The sequence below is a fragment of the Rhamphochromis longiceps genome, linkage group LG20 (assembly GCF_057381845.1).
Source record: "Rhamphochromis longiceps isolate RC_006_pf linkage group LG20, R_longiceps_female_GT1.1, whole genome shotgun sequence".
Taxonomy (NCBI): domain Eukaryota; kingdom Metazoa; phylum Chordata; class Actinopteri; order Cichliformes; family Cichlidae; genus Rhamphochromis; species Rhamphochromis longiceps.
Window position 1 is genome coordinate 37,389,741 of NC_140576.1, and position 24,106 is coordinate 37,413,846.

The 24,106-nt window shown below is 44.9% G+C and overlaps 2 protein-coding genes across 2 annotated transcripts in view; both read right to left on the bottom strand.

The window, feature by feature from the left end:
* LOC146645897 (IQ motif and SEC7 domain-containing protein 1-like) overlaps positions 1-7,639 on the bottom strand; it is a 63,901-nt gene extending 56,262 nt beyond the window's left edge. The window contains exon 1 of the mRNA XM_085394199.1: positions 7,553-7,639. Coding sequence (XP_085250325.1) covers positions 7,553-7,617 — 65 coding nt within the window. The 5' untranslated portion in view covers positions 7,618-7,639. The remainder of the gene's footprint in view (positions 1-7,552) is intronic.
* Positions 1-24,106, bottom strand: part of LOC146645899 (uncharacterized) — a 138,489-nt gene that overhangs the window by 29,353 nt on the left and 85,030 nt on the right. The gene's annotated exons all lie outside the window — the stretch shown is intronic.

Sequence of the window (24,106 nt, forward strand, 5' to 3'; positions counted from 1 at the left end):
TTAAACAGACAAATACACATCTGAGCACCTTCTGGCTGTTCTGGGGGTGTTTGAAGCCCACAAAATACTGCAGAGCACAAAACACTGATTAATCTCCCTCTCTCGCTCTCACACACACATTTTACAAGCCACAGTTGTAGCAGTGCGGGCTGTTTATGTGAGCCCATCTCTCCTCTTCTGCTGCAGTAAAGCTGGTCGGTGTGTGTGCATAGGATCTGAGCTGAGCAGACATAATAAGCCCTGATCATCCACCCACAGCCCTGCACACACACACACACACTGTACAGTGCAGGGTAGTTAGCATTTTGCTGCATCATGTCTCAGTCTGTCTGAGGAAACAGGAGAAGCAGAGAGACAGACTGAAGCTGCCAAAAACACTCTCCTATCCAACACAACGAGACTGTGATGACCTCAGGCCTCTGCTGTCCATTATTTCCACTGTTTCCATCATTAGGACATTTTCCAGTATTTTGGGTCTGTCAGCAGAGATGTCAAGTCAGGCAGGTTTGATTATAGCAGCAACACATAATCTTGATTATGTAACACGGTGAACCAACTTTCATGGAACTTCATATACAATGAAGACGAAAACCTAAAAGAACCAAAGGTGGAGGTGGTGGAGCACGCAGGGATGTCTGGTTGGGGTGTTTAGCCTGTTAGGCCTGTGCACATGGAGATCGTGTCCTGAGTAAGCTGATAATTTTGGATTTTTTTTCCATTGAACTGACAAACAGTGCACTTTTTCACTTTAATGCCATCTTAGAAAGAAAACTTGCTCCCATTTGCAACCGGCTCCTCGAGCTCAGCATTTTAGCACGACTCAAGGGGTACGCAGCTAAAACGGGACCTCAGGGGGTCTCGACCAATCAGCAGCATTTGAGGTGTTGGCAGTGAGATCACCCTCGTGACCCCAAATCCAAGCTGTACCCTTTACATACTCTTAAAAAAGATTTCCACTGTGACTGATTATCACTACAGAAACACGTCGACAGAGTGATGACTGATGTGAAGAGAGAGAGGCTCTTTTGAAGAGAACCTGAGAGTTGGAGGTTCCTGTTGGACGAACAGTGTAGAATCACGCTCTGTGACTGATGTTCAGACAGCTGTGAGAAGGTGAGAGAAATCCTCAGAAACCTGACGCGTGATCTGAGTCTGACGAGTTCAGACATCCAAACTTAAATGTTCCATCAGTTTATACTGAACCCAACCCGCTAAAACCCAAAAGCCTGAACACAGACGGCTTCTTCTACCTATTGATCTTTTGATTTTTACTATGAATGGCAGTGAAATTAAACTCGTTCCAGTGGAATGAATATCCTGACCACTCGTTCCCATGTTGTTAAACTAGAAGCCATCTTGTAAGAGCTGCTGATGCTTCTTCAAAGCTTTATTTACGACCCTAACAAACCAGCCAACGTGTAAACCTCGCTGCTTTGGACATGACATCGACACGTGAGTCAAAATCAAAAGAAGCTTTGAAAAATCTAATTACAACAAACTTTATTTCCTTCTTCCTGTTTTCATCTCGGATCTACTGAGGTCAAGGTTAAAAACAAAAGCTGCATCATAAACAGAAAATCAACATGAGAGTAAAAGAGAAATTTTTATTCCCTCCAGGTTATAAAACTGTCGTTCTTCTCTCCTGTAGTATGGCAGGATGTTTCTCTAAACTGGTGATGTGCCCTAACTGACAGCAGCTGTTCCACTGATGTCCTCCTTTTCTTAAACAACATATTCTCTGTGTGCTAGTTACACCTGCTCAGCTGCTCAGGAACAGGCAACCAGCAAATCAGTGCATTTAGGCACGTAGACGTGGTAAAGACGACCTGCTGAAGTTCAAATCGAGCATCAGAACGAGGCAGAAACTTGATTTTAGTGACTCTGAACACTGGTATGGTCGTCGATGCCAGACGAGCTGCTCTGATTTCACAATCGTCCCACACAGTTATCTCTAAGGTTACAGGCAAGGGTGTGAAAAAGAGAAAACATCCATGCACAGCAGATCTTTGTTGATCTCAGAGGTCAGAGGAGAAAGGGCAGACTGCTTGAAGCTGAAAGGAAGGACACAGTAAGTCATGTGACCACTTATTGAACACAAGATGTGCAGAAGAGCATCTTTGGATGTCAAACCTGGCAGATGGGCTCCAGCAGCAGGAGACCCCACTGGGAGCTCGAGTTCTGCTACGACATTCAAATTAGGGTTTGACCGAAACAACATGAAACCATCCAGCTTTGTATCAACGGTTCAGGCTCATGTTGGTGTAATCGTGTGGGCGGTAACTTTTTAGCACACTGTACTGTTTTCTATCCTCCCACCGATGCCTCATTACAGCAGGATGTTTCACAAATCTCACATTATCTCAAACTGCTTTCTTGAAAATGAAAATCAGTTCTCTGCACTCAAACGGCCTTCAGGGTCATCAGATTTCCATCCAGCCGAGCACCTTTGGGACGTGGTGGAGCGGGAGATGGTGTCAGGCATGTGTGACGCTCACAGGTCAGTGTGGACCAAAATGTCTGAGGAAGGTTTCGATCATAATAGAAATAGTTGGGTTTTATTCTTTTGTTTTTTGTTTTGCTAAAATCGGTCTTTCAGTGTCTCCAAAGAGAGATTTCATTTTCTGGTTAAATAGCAGCTAAATAAAGAACAAACATAATACAGCAAGTATACCTGAGGATGGTTTCCCACAGGCATGGACTCAAAGCACAAAACCCGTCCAGACCATAATGAATTCACTGTTGATATTCAGGGTCCCTGAAGGATTGATTGTTACCCGTAGCATCAAAAGTCAGAGCCTAAAATATCATCATACATATTAACACATCACCTTCCTGCTCCCCAGAGGATGCACCATTCACATTTAATATCTTGTCTTTAAGCTTTGCATCCTCTGCTCTGCTGCATGTAAGGCTCAAACAGGAGCCAAGTCCTCGGTATGTTCCCTCTTACACAGGATAATAATGTCTGTAACGAGCGCAGCAGCCTGTAGGATCCTTCGCCCTGCAGCGTCCGTCCCGCTCGGCGTTTCTCACAGGCCTTACAGCCCGAGCGTGTCCCAGAAAGCCTGAGCGAGGAGTCGGGTCAAAATCAGCTCGGAGGTTTCCAGGCAACAGCCTCGCTCCTCATGGGATTAAAGCAACAATGCCGCTGAGTCAACTCCTTCAGCAACACTCCTCCAACAGCCTGCATGACTCAGTTTATGTCTTTTCTTCCTCAACACTCCCACTGGCAGAGCAGAGAACTAATGAAGCGCAGCACTGCTGGGGCTGAGGGCCGGATTCCCACCTGTGCTGCCAGGACGAACACGACTTCTCTATGGTACTGGAACGAAGCTACGTCGTGGATTCTTAGATCAGCAACAACACAAAACCGCGGCTCTAATGTCTCGCTAAGAGTTCCTGAAAGGACCAAAAGTACACGAACGACGCAGCGATTAACCACAGTCCTACTCCGAGAACAGCACACATCTGTTCTGACAAAAACAACACCGCCAGTGTCCTCTGACTTCACCCGACTGTGGAAAAACAATCCATGCTTTACTTTATTTCATGTTGTGCAGAAACACAGCTAAAAGCAGCATAACGTTGCATTAACAAGTGAAGGTTTTGGTAAATGACAAAAAAGGAAGGTATGAGTTCACTTTAGTGACATCTTTTTGCTTCACAGTGTTTCCAGCTGGTGTCAGTGTTGCAAAAAGATGTTTCTTTCTAGAAACCTCCAACAGCTCAAAGTCCCTGTGAGACTTCCAGATACAGATGGACAAACTGGTGATGACTAAACAACTGGACAGAGTAGTGGTGGACAAGCAGAAAAAGACGGCTGTAGTGATACTGAACGACAGCAACGTCAGGAAGAAGGAACACGTAAAGCTGGAGAAATACCAAGAGCTCGAGAAGATGTGGATGGTGAGGGTAACGGTGGTCCCCGTGGTAATCGGAGCACTAGGTGCGGTGACTCCCAAGCTAGGCGAGTGGCTCCAGCAGATCCCGGGAACAACATCGGAGATCTCTGTCCAGAAGAGCGCAGTCCTGGGAACAGCTAAGATACTGCGCAGGACCCTCAAGCTCCCAGGCCTCTGGTAGAGGACCCGAGCTTGAAGGATAAACCGCCCGCAGGGATGAGAGGGGAATTTTATTTCTCAAATCTCATCATTAGAGGTCGCTGGTCTGGTGCTGCAATGTTTTAAGACTGTTCATGTAAACCAAGAATGATTTGTTCAGTTGGTTTCTTTGTATTATTTTTCCTGTGTAACTTCAGCGTATGGATCATAACAACTGTTAAAGGCGTTAAATAAAAAAAGCTGCTCTGTGCGCTGTCGCTATAAACAGCTGATGTCTGTGATTACACTCACTGTGACCGTCACATGATTCAAACTGTGGATCTTAACGTCTGTCTGTGGGAGAAAGGTGTCCGACAGACAGACAGACCGTCTGTTAGCAGGATCGCAGCGAGAGTGTGAGGTCAGAGAGGAAAATGTCAAAACAACGGTCGTCTGATTCGTGCCGACAGCAAACTCATTACTGAAGCAGATTAACCCACAACCTTGTATGACAAGAGAGGGAGAGGAAGGACGAGCACCGGACTCTCAACGTATGTATGCAGCCCAAAGACAGGAAAAATAAAAATGTGTGACCTTTCTCACTTTTACATAAAAGTCATGGAAGCAACATTTCTGAACCACTTTAAACAGAGAAAGTGCATAAACGATGTTTTTAGGAGAAAAGAGAAATTGTTGAAGGACAGACAATCCTGTCCCACTAATGTGTCCACTGTCTTATTTTCTTGCCTCTTTTAGACTTTTTCAAACTCAGTACAGTCGGACTTAGAGCTGTAGAGGAGGGCCCACTGGTTTCTGTAAGTCAGCCTCATTTACTTGCTTCCCAGCGGTGTAATGAAGGTCATGACTAACATTAATGACTGCCTGGGGGCCAATAAGTGAAACACTGAAATAAGAAGCGGATATTAGCTCAAAGGCTGATCCTGGCTACACCGGAAGATTCAAAAAACAGCTGCCTCCAGACTTTGAACCTGGCAATAAATCATAGCTTTGCAATTTTTCAGGTGTTTCTTTGAAGAATAAATGATATCAGGATTTCTCCCACAGGTTTTTCCTCTGACTCTTCCCTGTACAGCATCTCTCTGTCAGCTTAAGTAGAGGCACAGCAGTGGAAAAGACATCGCGTCTACAATGTCAAAGGACCAACAGGTGGAAGGAAAAACTGGGAGCAAACACCACAAACACGTCCACGGCCACTCATCTGTCCTGTGTCGCAAGTAGCTGGAGCCGATCCCAGCCGACACTGAGCGAGAGGCGGGAGCACCACGGACAGCTGCCTGGTCGGACGTCGAGACAGACGCTCGCATCCTCACTTACCGCCAATTTAAAATCACCAATGAACCTAACAAGCATGCATGACTGTGGGAGGACGCTGGAGCACCTGGAGCAAACCCACACAGAGTTGGAGAGAACGTGCGCACAGAAACCCTCTGTAGTGCACAACTATACGGCCCGTCAGACCGACTCACAACTGAAAAACAGCAGCACACACTTCTCTCCTCGCACGCTTCAGAGCCCAGAATATCCCACAATTCATCACTGCCTTCAGTGTGACACCAGGCCAGCTGTTGCAGGCACCACAACCAACAGACACGAAGATGTTTTTAGAAGTTCACATAATGCGTTCAGCCTCAGTCGTTAAGGCGTTTCAGAGAGATGAGGGCAGATTGTGTTTCAGTGCTCGTTTGTTCTCCGTAGTGTTTTTATCGCACACGTTTATTGTTCATCCTCATAACTACGGCTGTCATTCTAAATTCTCTACAGCACAAAACCCTAGATGCTGCTAAATGTGCTGTTTGCAGTGATTGGTGGTAACTGTGAAATTAGCCCTCCTTTGAGGTTATTTTCTGTCATTATCAACACAAACATCCAATAACTGGTCCCCTAAGATGCCTCTCAAAATAATATCACATTAAACCTTCTATGCACAGGAGGCCTGCATGCTTCAAGAGAACTGAATTTATTGATTTAATCCTTCCTGTTTTTACATCTTCATGTGAAAATAAAATCAAAACAAACCACTTGGGTGCTGCTGGCTGCAAACAAACATACACAGTGTGCATGACGGATACCAGAACGAGCCCCACAGTTAAAGTGACCGTGAGGAATGAAGAACAGACCCACAAAACCACCGCAAACACTTTCAGTTTGAGCACAAAGCAACCACAAACATGCACATTTACCACAAAATAACCAGAAAGCCACAACAAAGTGATATGAAACAACCAGTGAGATACTCAGCAACCAATATGAGTTGCAACAACACCACAAAAAAACAACAGCAACAGCAAAATGACAACCACTGACAAAAAACCAACTGAGAGAAACGCAAAACATCTGCAAAATGATGTGAAACAAACCTAGAGACCATTACAAAATCCACCGACTGTAAAACAACCACAAATGGAAAACAAACCACAGCTAATCAGCTCAGAAATGTCAAATAAGTGCTTTCACACTGTCACTGACAAAACCTGAGAACTGATTAAAAAACCCTCAAAATGACCAAAAAATTATGAAAATCCGCAAAAAAATACAAAAAGAGGCTTCAGCGAAAACACCTGAGAACCAAAACCAACAACGTGATGAAAGAAATGTGACCATAAAGTGAAGAAAACAACAAAAAACATCCACAAAAACAAAAGAGAAACTAACCAAGAGCAAAGTGATGTCAACAAAAACGAGTCCAACAGGAGAAAAGGAGCAAACAGCGAGAACAGTTAAAGAATGAGCAGAAACAGCAGGGCTGAATGTTGGTGTCTTTGTTACTGTGATCCCGGAGGGCCACTGTATCATAACCCGCCCGTGAAAGTGCTGGCAGTGGGATCGATCCTGCATCTAATGGTGATCCCAGCTCTCTGTGGATACAATCAGCTGATGAACAAGAGGCCCATAACTGAGCTCATCTCCTAATGACCTCTCATCGCGAGAGGGAGTGAGGGAGAGTCATTAAAGCACATCTGAGTCTAGATTTCCACGCACATTACATGAAGCTGCCACACGAGCAGATCAGGAGCACCGCGGTGCTTCGAGTCTGAACCCAAACAGGTCCAAAGTCTCCTTTAGAGACACTGAAAATCACTTCAAACCTTCTAATTCAGCGGCCCGAGTTCCGTTTGCGCCCACTCAGCGCGCTCCGCCGTGTCTGCGCCTCCTTCACGTGAAAAGTTTGACACGTTACGAGCTGCGGCAACGACACACCTACACCAGAAAGGTAGTGAGACATGCACCAAGGGAGACAGGAGGGAGAGAGAGAGAGAGACAGGTAGGCAGGAGGAGGCGCACACGCACGCTCGCACACGCACAAAATGACAGGTGATTAGCGGTGACGGCAGTGACATCACCTGTAACGACGCCGTTAGTCTGAATAACGTCGCGTTTCATTAACAGCCACGAGCATCAGCTGCTCGGCAGTGCGGCACCGCGGGCGGAAAACACGCAGAGGGTCCGCCGCTGTGCGCGCGCCCGTGTGTGCGCGTCGGCTTGTTTCTTACCAGTACAGCAGCTTGTTGTGCAGGATCGCGGGCGTTTTGTCCGAGGCGCAGTTGATGCACCACATCGTTGCTGCTGTTGATCAACGCGGCGGCAACAACAACAACAACAACCACCGGGAGGAGACCGGAGAGAGGGAGGGAGGGAGGGAGAGCCGAGCGGAGATCCAGTGCTGCCTCAGCCTCTCTCTCCTGCTCTGTGTCCTCCTGCCTCCACCGCTCTCTGCTACCCTCGCGCCTCGTCAGAGACGCATCATCATCAGCCCTCCTTCATCGCCCTCTCTCTCTCTCTCTCTGTGTACTTTTACAGGTCTGGACTTCCTCCTCCTTCGTCGCTTTCTTTAATCTCCCCGCTGGACCCCAAAGTGAAGCATTAACGTGTCTGCGAGCTCAGTGATGATTGTGATCATCCAAATATGTGAAAACATCCGAAAAGTTTCGTGTAAAAGTGTCAGAAACACTTTGACACAGCAGCTGGTGTTAAAGGTCTCCACAGATGTGAAGAAAACACGTGAAAGATCTACTCAAGCACATCTCAGAGGGCATGTCCACACGTGCTGCTTATTAAGCTCTACTTACTGCACTACATTTATTAGTCAGGGGCTGACGGGTGGCCAGCAGACAGCAAAGATGGTGCAGCCCGATGGGGGAGGTCACACTGTAATGTTCTGGCTTTATCAGCAGCTAATGGCTTCAAATACTAGGATAAATAGATAAATATAGAGATACAGGCATAAATATATAGGGCTGGATCAGGTGACCCTGAATCCTCCCTTAGTGATGCTGCAATAGGCTGCTGGGGGATTCCCATGATGCACTGGGTGTTTCTTCTTCACTCACTCTGCACTGAATCATATCTGTTATTAACCTCTGTCTCTCTTCCACAGCATGTCTTTATCCTGTCTTCCTTCTCTCACCCCAACCAATCACAGCAGATGGCCCCGCCCCTCCCTGAGCCTGGTTCTGCTGGAGGTTTCTTCCTGTTAAAAGGGAGTTTTTCCTTCCCACTGTCGCCAAAGTGCTGCTCATAGGGGGTCATATGATTGTTGGGTTTTTCTCTGTATGTATTACTGTAGGATCTACTGTACAATTTAAAGTGTCTTGAGGCGACTGTTGTTGTGATTTGCGCTATATAAATAAAACTGAATTGAATTGAAACACCAGAAGTTCGTGGGTGTTGGTTTCTGGTCTTATTGTTTCCGTAATGTGGTGCAAAACATAAAAAGCGAGAAGCTATGTTTTGTAATTGGGATAAAAAGGTGAATTCATGCCGACCGGAGCTGTAAAACACGCCTAAATTGTTCACAGCTCTAAGGATAATTTGGTAATTAGAACAAAAGGGAGGAAAAAAAGTTTCTTTATATTTCTATTCATTTAAATTTCACATATTTGCAGCTTGTATGCTTTGAATAATTCAGAACAAAAACACAAACAAACCCACCTTGTTTTACAGGTAAACCTTTGAGCATTATCATCTTTGCATGCAACCTGCATGAGTGTTCCTGTGACTGACTTCAGCTCCTGTGTCAAAGATGCCTCTCTGCTGCAGTTTTACATCAGCTAATAAACTGTAAACGAATAAACATAAAGTCGTAAGAGCTAAATCTAAACTCTTTTTAATCACTGTTGCCCAGTTTGATGCCATTTATTGGTTAAAGTATCTAAACTACCATCATCAACAAAGCCTGATGAGCTCTCTCTCTCTCATGGAGCCAGAAACCAAAGTATACGACAGCAGAAGAGAGACCATCGATCGGGTCATTGTCACACGCATCAGAAAATCATTATACAGTCATCTGCAGGCCCATCGTTTCTCACAACGCCATTTAAATCAGAGCCTCCTTCTAGCCATCATCATAAAAACAGTAACGAGGTTCATCCTTTTTGCTTCTGAAACCAGCTTCGTCTACACTTCAAAGAACACAAAAAGGGACTGTTTGCTAGGCAATGTCGCCTTGGTCACTGAAGATGGAGAAAATGCTCAAGGTCACTTTTACTGAGCAAAGTCTTTAAATGACAACACGCGAGCTGTTTGATGCCTCATAGACACAAGAAAAACATGCAAACTCAATTCAGTTCTATTTATATAGAGCCACATCCCAAAAACAGTTACCTCAAGGGACTTTATACTGTAAGGTAAAGATCCTACTATATTACTGAGAAAACCAGACGACCCCATATGAGCAAGCACTTGGTGACAGTGGGAAGGAAAAACTCCCTTTTAGCAGGAAGAAACCTCCTGCAGGGGCGGGGCTGTTTGGTAGTCGGACACAGGCAGCCAGCTGCATGTTGGAACGTGACATCAAAGAAGATAACAGAGTTATATCCTCAGAATGAGCTACAGCACTTTCAGAAAGACATCTACTGTAATGAAATGTATTACCCATCAATGTAATCCATTGTTGTAAATTTAAATGTTATTAAGAAACAATCAGACAAAAGTCTGACCATCAAACTTCAAAGGTCCCAGCGAACCCTTCTGCAGCGAGCCACGGCATCCCTGCTGTTTCCTGTGTGAGACTTCCCACTGCACAGATGATAAATGACGTCCTGTGCTTCATGATGTGATTACTAAACTCTGTCAGAGAAGAAAAATCCACAAACATCTTGGTTTGTTTTGTATTTGTGAAGTGGTTAAAATGACCGCACCCTCCAGGGTTTAGACGAGCAGCATGTTTGCTTAAATCATCATCATCATCCTCGCTCTAAAACAAAACACATTCATTTTTAAGTAACTGATTTATATATTACAGATATTGTTTCTATTTAAGAATGTAAAAAAACATTCTTGGAAAAACCATCGCTCTGCATTTCTGAGTGGACGAACAGCTTATAGTTTTGAGTCTGAGAATGTGTTTTTTCCACACTGACTCATTAGCAGCGAAGCCGAAGCTTCATTTTTCAACGTGTTTACGGAAGCGGTTGTGGGATTCATCGGGAAACTAGCGGATGATACCGTGGAGACAAAGACTATCACAACGTTTCCCAACCAGAAGCCGTGGGTGGATAAAACCATCCGCGACGCTCTGAGATCCCGCACCGCTGCCTACAACACGGGACTCATGACGGGGGACATGGACCCGTACAAAGCCGCGTCATATAACGTGCGGAGGGCGGTGAAAGAGGCGAAGCAGCGCTACGGGAGGAAACTAGAGTCACAACTCCAACAGAGTGACTCTAGGAGCCTGTGGCGGGGACTAAGGACAATAACGGACTATAAAGCACCAACAACCGGTATGACGAACGCGGCCGTGACTCTGGCAGACAAGCTGAACACTTTCTATGCTCGCTTCGAGGCTGCAGCTAAGGACTCCAACAATGCTAGTGTTAGCGGCGCTAACGGCTGCAGACAGGAAGATACTGCCAGCACCGGAAACATGCTCGTCATCTCCGAGCATGAAGTAAGGAGAGCCTTCAAGAGAGTGAACACCAGGAAAGCAGCAGGACCAGACGGCATCCCAGGTCGTATCCTAAGAGACTGCGCATACCAGCTAGCTCCTGTGTTCACTGAGATATTCAACATCTCTCTATCTCAGTCGGTGATCCCCACATGCTTCAAAGAGTCCATCATTGTTCCTGTCCCGAAGAAACCCCACCCTGCTTCTCTCAATGACTATCGCCCTGTAGCCCTCACCTCAGTAGTGATGAAGTGCTTTGAACGCCTGGTCAGAGACTTCATCATTTCTTCACTACCAGACACACTGGACCCACTACAGTTTGCTTACCGTCCAAATCGTTCCACAGACGATGCCATCTCTCATCTCCTCCACACATCACTCACTCACTTGGACACTAGAAGGGGGAATTATGTTAAAATGCTCTTCATAGACTACAGCTCTGCATTTAACACCATAATTCCCTCCACACTCACCACCAAGCTGGAGCATCTGGGACTCAGCTCATCTATGTGTCTGTGGATCTCCAACTTCCTAACTGGCAGACCACAGGCAGTAAGGATGGGCGGACATGTCTCAGCCTCCACCACTCTCAGCACTGGAGCCCCCCAGGGGTGTGTTCTGAGCCCCCTGCTGTACTCTTTGTACACATATGACTGTGTGGCCACTACCAGCTCCACCACCATCATCAAGTTTGCTGACGACACCGTCGTGGTGGGCCTGATCTCTGATAACAACGAGACGGCCTACCTGAAGGAGATTAGGAATCTGGAGAACTGGTGCCAGAGGAACAACCTCCTTCTAAACGTCAGTAAGACAAAGGAGCTGATAGTGGACTTCAGCACTAAGCAGGAGAGGAACTACCAGACCCCCGTCATCAACGAGTGCCCAGTGGAGAGAGTGGACAGCTTCAAATACCTCGGAGTTCACATCACGCAGGACCTGTCATGGTCCTGTCACATCAACACCGTGGTGAAAAAGGCCCGTCAGCGTCTCTACCACCTCAGACGCTTGAGAGACTTCCAACTGCCCTCCAAGGTGCTCAGGAACTTTTACTCCTGCACCACAGAGAGCATCCTGACGGGAAACATCTTAACCTGGTTCGGGAACAGCACCATGCAGGACAGACGAGCTCTACAGAGGGTTGTGCGGTCAGCTGAGCGCACCATCCGCTCCGAGCTCCCTGACCTGCACTCAATCTACAGCAGGCGGTGCTGGACCAAGTCCAGGAAGATGGTGAAGGACCTCAGCCATCCCAACAACAGACTGTTCTCTCTGTTGAGGTCAGGAAAGCGATTCCGCTCTCTGAAGACCAACACAGAGAGACTGAGGAGGAGCTTCTTCCCGCAGGCGATACGGTCTCTCAATCACACCACCACACAGTACTGACCCACACATACAGTTCTTACACACACACTGGACTTTCTGGACATTGTTTCACTTCATTACTTAAATCACGCTGCTGTTATTGTGTATATGCTGCTGTTATTGTGTATATATTTATTTATATTTCTTCATACATTCTTATATAGTTCTATATTGTGTATTTTGTTGTACAGTTATTTTATTTTCAACTTTAATTTATATATTTTATCTTATTCTCCCAGTTAAATTTACCCTTCATTCTAATTTGTGTTGTACAGTTATTTCATTTTTAACCTTAATTTATATTTTATTCCTTCCTAGTTAAATTTACCCTTTTTAATTTTTCATATTTATTTCCTATCTTATTCATAGCCTTTTCCTTTTTTGTTTTCTTTAGGTCACGAGCAGTTGTCCAAGCATTTCACTACATATCGTACTGTGTATGACTGTGTACGTGACAAATAAAATTTGAATTTGAATTTGAATTTTTTAGCTGAGGACCAGAAAAAAGAAGTCACACATTTATTTCAAGTACTTAAAGAAAGCAGCAACAGACGTCAGACTTGTGAGAATTTACGGAGTCTGCTGGTGTCTCGTGACCATGAACCGAGAATCTCGTCGATCGTAGCCGATAACCCAGCCTGGTTTTGGTGAGGAGATGCTGACCGGCTGCAGGGAGCAGCTTTCTGACAGAAGCAGCGCGATGAGTGGCAGCTGACTGCAGCCAAAGTGGGCGAGACGCCAGCGGCAAAACGGCCCAAATATTCCAACAAAGCCTCCTCTCCGTGCACGTGCTCATCCACTGACATCAAGGAAAACATATCCATGTAGTTAAAAAGTGCAGGCAGCTTTCTCTTACATGAACTTCTGTGTGTCAACACCACGTGATGTCGTTTTACAGAAGACCTGACACACGCAGCTGAAGGTGCATCGAAGCCTCCTGTGGAACGGCTGCATCACTCCACTGTATTCAGGGGATTGTGTGATCAATAAATACAGGTCCTTATTTAAAAACAAACTGGTGCTTGTGCTCCCAGAGCTGCTGCTGCTGCTGATGTAAAAGAAGCTTTATGTCTGATCGATTGATAAGAAAGCCAGAAGTGTTGCGACACGCTGTCACGATGCAGCTCGCTGAAGTGTGAGGAGCTGCTTTGGGGAACCCCTTGTTGGAAAATATCTGAGTGAGCGATAAAAGGTGAAGGCTCGGAGGTTAAACTGGAAGCAGAGCACAGACTCAAATGTGACGTTTTGTCAGCTTGACTTTGAAACTGACGAATTTCAATAGGAAGCATATTTCTGTCTGCATGTATGTGCAGACTTCAAAGTACATTTCACCATGGCAACCAAGAAGACAGAGCTGTTTTAACTGTCATCTTCTTATCAAGCTAACAAACAACTTCTTTTGAGCTTTTATTGCAGTTTGTAGATGATGAATGATGCAGTGTAAAAATCTGTCATGTGCGAGGCTCGAACAGCAACACATTAATTCCATGTCCAAATCAGCACTTTTCCACTGTTAAAGTGTAAAATAGTCCAGGTGAGTTATGAAAATATTAATTTCATGTAGTAATCAGTAAATATGAAGGACAGACAGATTACATCGGAGGGTCGGCTCTCAGTCCCTTCTCGTTTGCAGTGGTGATGGACAGGAAGTCAGAGCTGAGGTGGTTTGGACATGTGCAGAGGAGGGAAAGTGGATACACAGGATGATGAAGATGGAGCTGCCAGGCAGGAAGAAAAGAGGAAGAACACAGAGAAGATCCGAGGATGTAGTGAAGGAGGACATGTTGAGGGTTGATGTGATAGAAGAGAATCAAAGGGGTAAGACATCATCCTACAAAGCCAGCAATGGCTGATATATCAGAGCGTCACTGGTACAGCATAAATCTGCAGGGTTGGTACTTTGTTAAGGCTGGCAGGTATGAGAGATTTTTTAAAAAGAGATGCAAAATTAGAAAATATAACAACATTTTCTGATTTTGCATCACTAAAGTCTGATATGTTGCATGAAATATCTTGTTATTTGTAGCACAGAGGGACACACAGGGTTGGTCAAATAGTTTGTTCACTGATTTGTGGAAACAACTCAGAAACATAAAACACCAGTGAAAGCAGCGATGTTTTAATGCCTAACCGACTCTGTTAGTCGCACAAACTAACCAGCTGCAGCAGAAGATGAAAACCTCCCCTCGTATTTGTGAATGGAGTCTAGTGTAATGCAATACTTTCACCTCCTCTTCAGAAAGATCTGTCCGGCTGCAGGGGAAGTGGTTAAAAGCGTCCACTATCGATTCTTCCAGCAGTGTAAAATCTGCTGAGCGTCCACAGGCGATCACCCCTTTAGCTTGTGTGTCTGCAGTGGGTGTGGCCTACGCCGTCTACTACAGATAACACACAGATTCTGAGCTGAACGTTATACAAAAGCACTTAAAAAACACTGCACACACGGTGCTATCCTATTAGTAAAGAGAGCATTTTTATGTTAAATATCAGATAGAAAGATGTAAAATAGTTTTTCCGTGTCCTGAAAACCGCAGCAGCTCCTGACTGAGACACCAACAGATTTTAAACATGACCTGTGACATCACAGATGATCTGCACTTTACATCCATCAGTAGCAAACACACAATGTGTATTTCTGTTTATCTGATTAATACAGAAATATGGGTTTTGGTCCATACGTCGCAGTCCATGATCCCGGAGAGCTTCCTGTGTCGGAGGTCAAACTTTATAAGACGGAAATGTCAGCGGGAAACCCAGTGGCTCCTCCCACTTTGTTTCAGTGAGACAGCTGTTTCAGGTTCACAGGAACCCGGGGTCACGCTTCAGAGCAGATAAGAATATTTCTCGGTGTTATTCAGCTGATATGTTTCAGACACGATGCAGGCAGGCTGTTTCTCACAGCCTCAAAGTTCCACGAGCTGAATATTTTCGCTGCAGATGTAGCCCAGATGTGCACGTTTCAGGAAACATCCGGAAACAGCTGGACCAGAACCCTGGTTCTGTGTATTCCTCTGAAATTATGGCCTCATCACCCCCCCCCATCGTTCATTCAATCTCATGACAGTTACCGTGGGCAACACTGTGAAACATGAAAGAGCTTTCCTGGTTTCCATGGCAACAGGAACTGGGGCTTTGCATAGTTTTGTGCTCTGTGACAGAATGCACTGACCCACACATGGTTCTCCCTCCTCCTGTCACCCGTCAGTATCTTTTCTCTGACCACCCGTCCCTCTCCTCCTTTTATCCTCTTTCCCAACTCTTCCCTTTTTCAACATTTGCTTTGAGCTACTCCTTTTTATTCGCCTTTTCCATCCCCTTTCTCCTATCTCTGTCTTTTTCTCCATCCATCATTGACTCACCCCCCACCCCCTCCATCCCTCCCTGCACAGTGACTCTTCAGCCTGGGGACAAGCTTCTATAATTCATCATTACTTCTCATAAGCTGCCCTCTTCCCCTCCTCCTCTTCGTCATTATTTTCCTTTTCTCTCTTTTTCCTTCCTCATGTTCTTCAGAAAAAGAAGTACAAGTAAAGAAATCTGTTTCGACACTGATTCTTGTAGTTTGTTGGGGATATATGAGGTTAAAGGCGCCGCATATAGAACAGTTAGCATAGTAACAGAACTAAAAATATGAGACGTCCCCACATTTCAGTTTCCTGTGGAATTATTAAGACTTTTTCCATGAAAATCTATGAAAAGATGTCTTAGATGCTTAGATTCAAGTTCCTTTCCTTAATCCTTCCTCTCTGCTTCATCAAGACACCAACAATGTGCAACACTAGATACTGTCAGCTTAGAAATAGCCCCCAATATAGCCTCCCCCCCGCACAAACCAAACCCCACATAAAGGACAAAAACATTCGGACTCTTATTTCCTAAAGTACAGACGGGGCTCTGCTGCTGTCTCAGTCAGGCGGCACCCATCATCCAGGCCAGCCTCCTCACCAGGTTTCTGGTTTTGTGCAAACATGCATTCAAAAAGCAAGTAAAGTGTCTACAGACACCATCAGGTAAACCCTGCAGGTCATCCAAGCTCCTCTGAAGCCTGCCAGTTTATGTTTCTCTTTCAGCTGCTTTTAGCAGTTGGTGAACATCGAATTTCCTCCCGAGTCTAAGTCAGTGTGTGCTGTCACTGATGCCTGTCCTGCTCTGTATGGGGCCTGACGGCTGCTCTTTGTGCCTTATGCTCTCCATGTTTGCACATGTGAGGCCACCATAAAAAAACAGGAAAGGAACAGAGTGACAGACATGAGGAAGACATATTTACATAAATCGTTTTAAACAATGTTTTCCTGTAATATTAAGAAGGATGTGTAACGTCACTGTGTGGAAACATACTGGAAAGTTCTACGAGAACTCTGAAGGTCACCCAAGGTAAGCGGGAGCGAGACGTTAGCAGCAGATGCTTGAAAGCCTCAGTGTTTCCTGCCTCACACACTGCAGCTGGATCGAGGTTTGTCCTCCTCTAACCGCTGACCCAGGCGCCCAGGCATAACCTCTCACACTCATGGCTTCAAACCTACATGTCTGTCCCACATGCAACACTCTGAGGTGACTACAACATGTAATCTATGCCAGGCCCCGACGTGCATCTTTAATGACATCACGGTTAAGTTGTGAGTGGTAATCGTGTGTTTTAATGTCAAGCATGACAGCTCTGCTCAGAATCACCGCCAGATGGGATGGTTCTGGTCTCAGCAGCTGCTTTTCCTCTTTATCATTCCTCCTCTCCTTCTCTCCTGCATCCTGTTTCCTTCCCTTGTTCATGTTTGTTTCAACTTCGCTGAGACAATTACAGAGAGAGAACGAGATGGGTGGGAGGAGGATGTTGCTGGGAGACGGTTGCTGTGTAACAGGAGGGGTGGGGCATAGGGAAGGAGGGTGGTTGCAGGAGTCAAGTGAGGTGTTGCTATGACAACCGGGGTTTCATGCTGTCACTCCGCTGCTGTGTGTTGCTGATTTTAGCATGCGTGTGTGTGTGTGTGTTGGGAGGATCACAAGCATATGGGGGAGATGCAACACACCTCCCCCATATGCTTGTGATCCTCCCAACACACACACACACACACACACACACACACACACACACACACACACACACACACACACACACACACACACACACACACAATGCAGCGTAGCTAACATATTCTGGCAGAGCAGAGCGAGAAAGATTGAAATGAAATTCCGAATGTGCTCAGCACTGAAAGGTCACCTGTGCCATTTGAAGCACAGCGCCACCTGCTGGGAGCAAAGAAAGCACAACTTTAGTGGCAACTTCAAAACCAATCTTCGGTCGCTGAACTAAAAAAACATGAATGCTGACCTGTGTGACACCAGGTGAGGCTCACTGCCTGTTGCCACACTGCTGTTTGCTACAAGCTACTGTCATCACTTGCACAGGCATAACAGAAGTTAGTCATTCTTGTACTTTTGTTACTGCACTGTCATGCATGCTAAGCTAGAAGACGTCACAGTACTTGTGATGTCACCTTTTACCCAGAAACTGAAAAATCAGCTGCTCCTAGCTACGCGTTAGCATCATTATTGCTATTACCCAAAATTTACCACTATCTGCTGTGTAGCCCGCCGGTGACCACAGAGTGCAGGTCCTTGTTGGAGACTTCATAGTCATACTTTATAGCTTAATGCACATACCATGCTGTGCAAAGGTCAAGAACAAGCCCTTTATATCTCCAAGGAGCCACACTTTCATGCAATATTTTACATGAATCTTGAGTAATAGTTCTGCAGCCTTTCTGAAGGGCTTTCAAAGTGTTTTTGGATGCTCCCAGACCAGTCCTGCTACCGGACACATAACAGACAGCTTAGCAAAGAACCAATTTTAGATATTGTATTTGTATCTTTAGGCACTTTGTTATTAGGAGCACATCATTTGTGCAACTTTCTGGTTCAAAAGGTTGTCAGTATGTAGGGAGGTGCTCAGGAGAGCGTCTACAGCCATCTGACAAACACAGCGGAGGCTTCCGTGCGGTTTGGGGCTGATCTGCAGCCAGTGGTTTGGAGATTTTGTTCAAACTGATGGAAAAATGAACAGAGAGAAAAAGAGATCCTTTCCAGATTCTCAGCAGCTTTACTTTTCAACATATCAGTGACCCCAAACACACTGGCAGTAAAAGTGCTCCTGGATAGAAACAAACCACAACAATGGAACACCAACAGTCATGGATCGACTGATCCATCATTAAAGCAGTGTGGGGTCATTGTGATGGAAAAGCAGCCAACATCCAGAGAAGAGCTTTGAATGACCTTCAAGATGCCTGAAGAACTTTTCCTGAAGCCTCCTAGAAATTACAGGAAGCTGCCTCAGAGATGCAAAAGAAAAAAAGTGATCATACCAAATATAAAAGGAACTGGAGAAACTTGGTTTCGACTTTTTTTGAGAGCACGTTTCAGAAAATAACTGCGTCTATTTACCACGTTTCAATCAAAACATACAGAAATGAGGGTTAGCTCGAGATTTCTGCACAGCAGCCATATGAACTCAAATTGAATTTGATTTTTTTCATTTAAATATGTAAAAATGCGACTTGAGAAACAAACATGACTTTCTCATGTCTGATGTCTAACCTTTGCTCTTGGGAATTTTTCTCTTTATGGTTTCCTGCAACATTAAAATATTAAAATATCCACGCACAACACTGAAACCATGCCCAGTGTTTTCTAAGCCAATTTTCAACACTGTCTTTATGTCTGATGGAGGCTTTTTGATTTCCTGTCTGAATGCTCTTTGGTTTACCTGATTTAAAAAAATCCTGGAATGGCCCCTGGCTTCATGCCCTCAAGCAGCTTTCACAGAAGAATATAAAAAACATGGAAACAGCAGGAGGGACGAGACGAGAGTGCTTACTTGTTTCTCAGCAGAACAAACACGGCCACAGCAACCTGAGCCGAGCGGGTCTCAGCCAGGTCATCAGCCAAATCCACCAAGCAAACAAGAAACGATATCGTTTTTCTGCTGAGAACAATCTGACCTGCATGAAATGTGATCAGCTGGAGATTCACCGCAGTACTGCAGTGCTGCAACACACACCCACACACACACTAACCCTGACATGGTTGCACACTTAGCGCGTTACTTCAAGCTCATTTTAAATCGTGAACTTAACAAGTTACCTTACGGCGGGCGGGGTGTGGACATCAGGGGTAAAACACGGAGGAACCAGAGCTGAAACAATGACATGTTGCTGATGTGCTGCTCTTCATTTCACTAGAATGAACTTGGATTCTTTTTTCCCAGTTCATGATCAGTGATAACTGTGGGGTGTGATGGTCAGACCCACTTCCTTACAGGAACTTGGTCACTGTTCAAGCAGCTTCATGTCCCTGAAACATCCACCCATGTTCTACTGTGTGTCTGGGTGTGTGGCAGGAGTCTAAGCATAGATGCTCTGATGTCCCTCCCTCTGATCTCCTCCTCCAGCTCTTCTTCTGGGAATAATGACACTTTGGCTTCAGCATCTCCACATTGACGAGCGTGCCTGCAACACCTCCCCCAGGATGAGTCCTGGAAGCATCCTAATCAGATGTAACTGAGCTTAGAGATTTAGCACTCTCTCTAAGTTTGTCACCGGATCTCTGAGAATCCAGGAATCCTTTGGAGGAAGTCCATTTCTGTAACTTTTATCTTACGGCCATAAGTGGCAGGAACGTAGGTCCACCAGTGAAAAGCTTCATCTTCATTTCTCTCCTCACTTTGAACACATCGCTGCAAACACTTCTGTAGGGATGGGTATCGTTTAGGTTTTATCCGATACCGGTGCCAAATCGGTACTTTTGAAACGGTGCCGGTGCTCAAACCGGTGCTTAAAGAATGGAGAACACAAAATTGGTCCAAAAACCTCTCATGTTCAGCTGTTTTTTGTAAAAATATAACAATGTTAGCCTTTTCTGCAGCTATGGGGCATATATGGTATCACTCTTGGCTGGAAGCAGTGCTTAAACAATGGAAAAAACACAAACTTTGTCCTAAACCTCTCATGTTTAACTGTTTTCCACTTTTTCTTTGGTCATTTTAGCCTTTTTGGCCAGGGTGAAGGGAGCATCTGCCATCAAACAAGAAGACAGCAGCATGTAGCTATGATGGTGTTTGCTAGTTCACCTTACATGCATTAATGTAATAACGTGGTTAGCCTACTCAACGTAAATCACACAAGAACAACATGAAGCTACTCACGCAGAGAAGAACGGCTGCTGCTGCATCATCATCCTCATCATTTCTGCTACACTGGCAGGGCTAGGGGCCAGGACTCTCCTCTTCATGTTTTTGGGGGATGTTGCATAACAGCCAACCCACCCGCAGTAGATGTGCTCGGTGTGAGGTCTCGCAGCAAGCTATCAAATACGGCGCATTTCTCGGCTTTAAAAAAAAACGCTATGCGTCGCCAGGTGTTTCATCGGATTCGAGGTGTTACCTCCTTTGACAGTATCACAGTATCAGCTTAAAGCACTTGTTGCTGCTGAGTTTGCATCTTTTGCTGTGAAGTACAGCCAGATTTTGACCGCTTCGCCTTGGGCATTTTTAATCTGTAGCTCTGCTCTAAAAGGACGTACGTACCTGGGCCCGCCTACTATCCTCGGAAACGTAAAATGATTGGCTAGAATCTAAAGTGTATCACAGCTCAGGAAAAAAAAGCACCGAAATAAAGCACCGAAATGTGCGCTGCTTTTCGGTCTGGTTACTACCGTTTATGTCAGAACCGGTGCCATCATGGCACCGGACACCGGTACCCATCCCTACACTTCTGTCAGTCTCCTGCTGCACTCTTCCCCCGAGGCCCCAGGATACTTTTCAGTTATTTGGGGAACATGTAGAGGCCTTGTTGGTGTGATTTTCAACTGCCCAAAACTGGACTGAGGGAATACCCCACAAGTAACGCAAACACACAAAAGAACAAATGTTTGACATTAGTCAACTATCACAAGCTTAAAGCCTAAAACAAAGTCTGAACCCAAAAACACCTGCAGCAAGAAGCAGAGCGCCAGTTTGTGTGTATACGAGGCTGCTGCATGTATGTGTGTGAATCTGCAGGTGTGTGTGTGTGTCACTGGTGCAGACACACACACCTGATGCCTCGCGTGTGTGTGTTTGTGAGCAGCAGCTGGAATCACGCCTCAGGACGGTCGGCTCCTCTCAACAGTGAAGTTTTATTACATTTTCTCAGTGGAGCTGTTTTTAAAATTCAAGCTGCTGAGCTGAGGAGCGGAGTACGATCTGCGCCTCCCTGCAGGAGGAGATTAGAGCAGACGCAGCAGGAGACGCGACCAGAAACAGTAACAGGAAGTAGTTTGATGCAGTAATATGCTGCCTGCTGAACTGTACAGAGAACATTTCAAAAACATCTTGCGTATGCTAACACCTGTTCAAACAGCAGAATTAGTGAACAGAGACTCGGGCATCATGCAGAAGACATCACATTTAATTATGCACAGAAAAACTGGATTCATGCTACAAAGAATTAGATGAAAAAAACTTCACAGTAACAAGAAAACAACCTCAGAAGACTGAGCTCAACAAACCACCTGCTCCCTGAAATACGACTGACTGACCAATCAAATATTCACTCCACACAAATGTGAAACTTCTCATAAAGTACCAACTATATCTGCACTTCACATGAACACGAAAATCTAATTTATTGTGGAACAAATATTTGGATTTCACCTGCCTTCCTCAGCGTGTTCCTCCTCTGTGCCCCCCGTTTAAAACCCACCATAGATCCAAGTCTGCCAGAGCTTATCTTTACAGTTTTACCTGCTGCAGTGACATTTGTGGGAGCATTTCAAGTTGCTATACATCAATACAACCGTTATATCACAAATATTAATAACATGTATGCTTTAAGTCCATAATAACTACATACATTGAAAATAAGTGCAATAAACTACAAAAAAAGTTGAAAGTCATTTTTTTTACACATATTTGTAGTTACAGAAATTTCAGAGGTTTATCCCTCAAAACTGTAAAAAGCTGCACAAAAAAGTTTCCAAGCACAGGAACTTTATTTTGAGTGTCTTCATAGTTTCATTTTTGAGATACACTCAGTTTTTCTAAACTTGGAGACAGATACTATCTCTACTTTTAGGCTTAAAATTATGCTTAAAACTTTCCTTTTTGCTAAAGCATATAGTGGATCAGGTGACCCTGAATTATCCTGTCTTCCTTCTCTCACCCCAACCGGTCGCAGCAGATGGCCCCGCCCCTCCTTGAGCAGATGGCCCCGCCCCTCCCTGAGCCTGGTTCTGTCTTCCTGTTAAAAGGGAGTTTTTCCTTCCCACTGTCGCCAAAGTGCTGCTCACAGGGGGTCATATGATTGTTGGGTTTTCTCTGTATGTATTATTGTAGAGTCAACCTTACAATATAAAGCGCCTTTAGGCAACTATTGTTGTGATTTGGTGCTGTATAAATAAAATTGAATTGAATTGAACTGCAGGAAAAACAAAAATAAATATCATTGTGCACAATTTGCAAAAAACAGCATCAAAATATTTCCAACGGTGCAGTTTAAGTTCTAAGCCTCCCAGAAACGATACAGAAAGGCATAAAGTCAAACATGGCCGTGGAAAGGCCCTATAGGGGAAAAAACTACGTTTCTCACTTCCAGTTTGGTAATGGTAATGGCGGACAGTCCAACTAGGAAGTGCTATGAGCAGCTGATCAGATTGTGTTTCTGGATTGTAATGTTTTTGTTGTTGCCACCACTTTTTACCGGATTTTTGCAAAAAGCCATTTGTGGAAGGAAACCACGACCGGGGACAAGTTGAATGCGTGATGTGTCAGTACTCCTCCAGTTTCATATGCAAAAAAAAAAAAAAAGAAGAAGATTGCACTAGCTTATGTGGCTGTAATTGTACCAGGATTTAAAAATAGTTACGCAAAGATTGGTTTAAAAAAAATATGCTGCAACCTCCCTGCAAAGGATGATTTTAGTCCTGCTGAGGCAGAACCGGACGTGGTGCCATCCTGATGGGGAAGAGACTGCAGGGGTAAAACATGGTGGACATCAGGCCAAGGAGTGCAAAAAAAATTCAGGAAGCTAATTTGTGTAAAAACAAATCTGCACTTCTTTCATTTCGCGTGTTTGGAGAGCTCGCTGTGACGGACAGCTGCTGATTGGAGCAGAAATGCTTCACAGGGAGCGCCGCGCCGCTTCTGTGTGATGTCTGCACGCTGCTGACCCGTCTTAGTTTTTCACACCTTGTCTATAAAACCGACGGCAGGACTGCTTGAGCCCAAAGTCTTTTCATCTCCAGTATTTTGTAATACATTTCCAACTTTTCCTGTTTAATTTGTGCTTTTTAAAGGAGAATGGATATGATTAAGAGAGCCTTTTAGGTTTCCACACAGAAGTTTCAAAGAGAGCACATCACAGCTGAAAAACACAAACTTTTAAAGTGACTCATGTAAAAATCATGAGTCACTTTAAACTTCAAAAGGCTTCATTATTACAACCCTCGATACGACTGAACGACAGCAGATTTTTCCTTTAGGTAACGAGTGCATGAGAAACTGTAAATGTCACAGCAGACGCTGCTGTTTTCACTGATTGCATCTATCAGCCAGTACATCTTGTAATTGCTCTTTATTCCAATGAAGCTACTGCAGGTTGCAGTTTTTACATTGTGAGCAGTGCATGGATATCACCAACACCCAGCATGCACCTCTGTGCCTCACGCTGATGCCTGAACATGTTTAATATGACCGTGCTGTGTTCAGTTACACCGAAGCTCAGGTTCAGGACTCAAACTGAGGCCTTTGATGAACGAAACAACA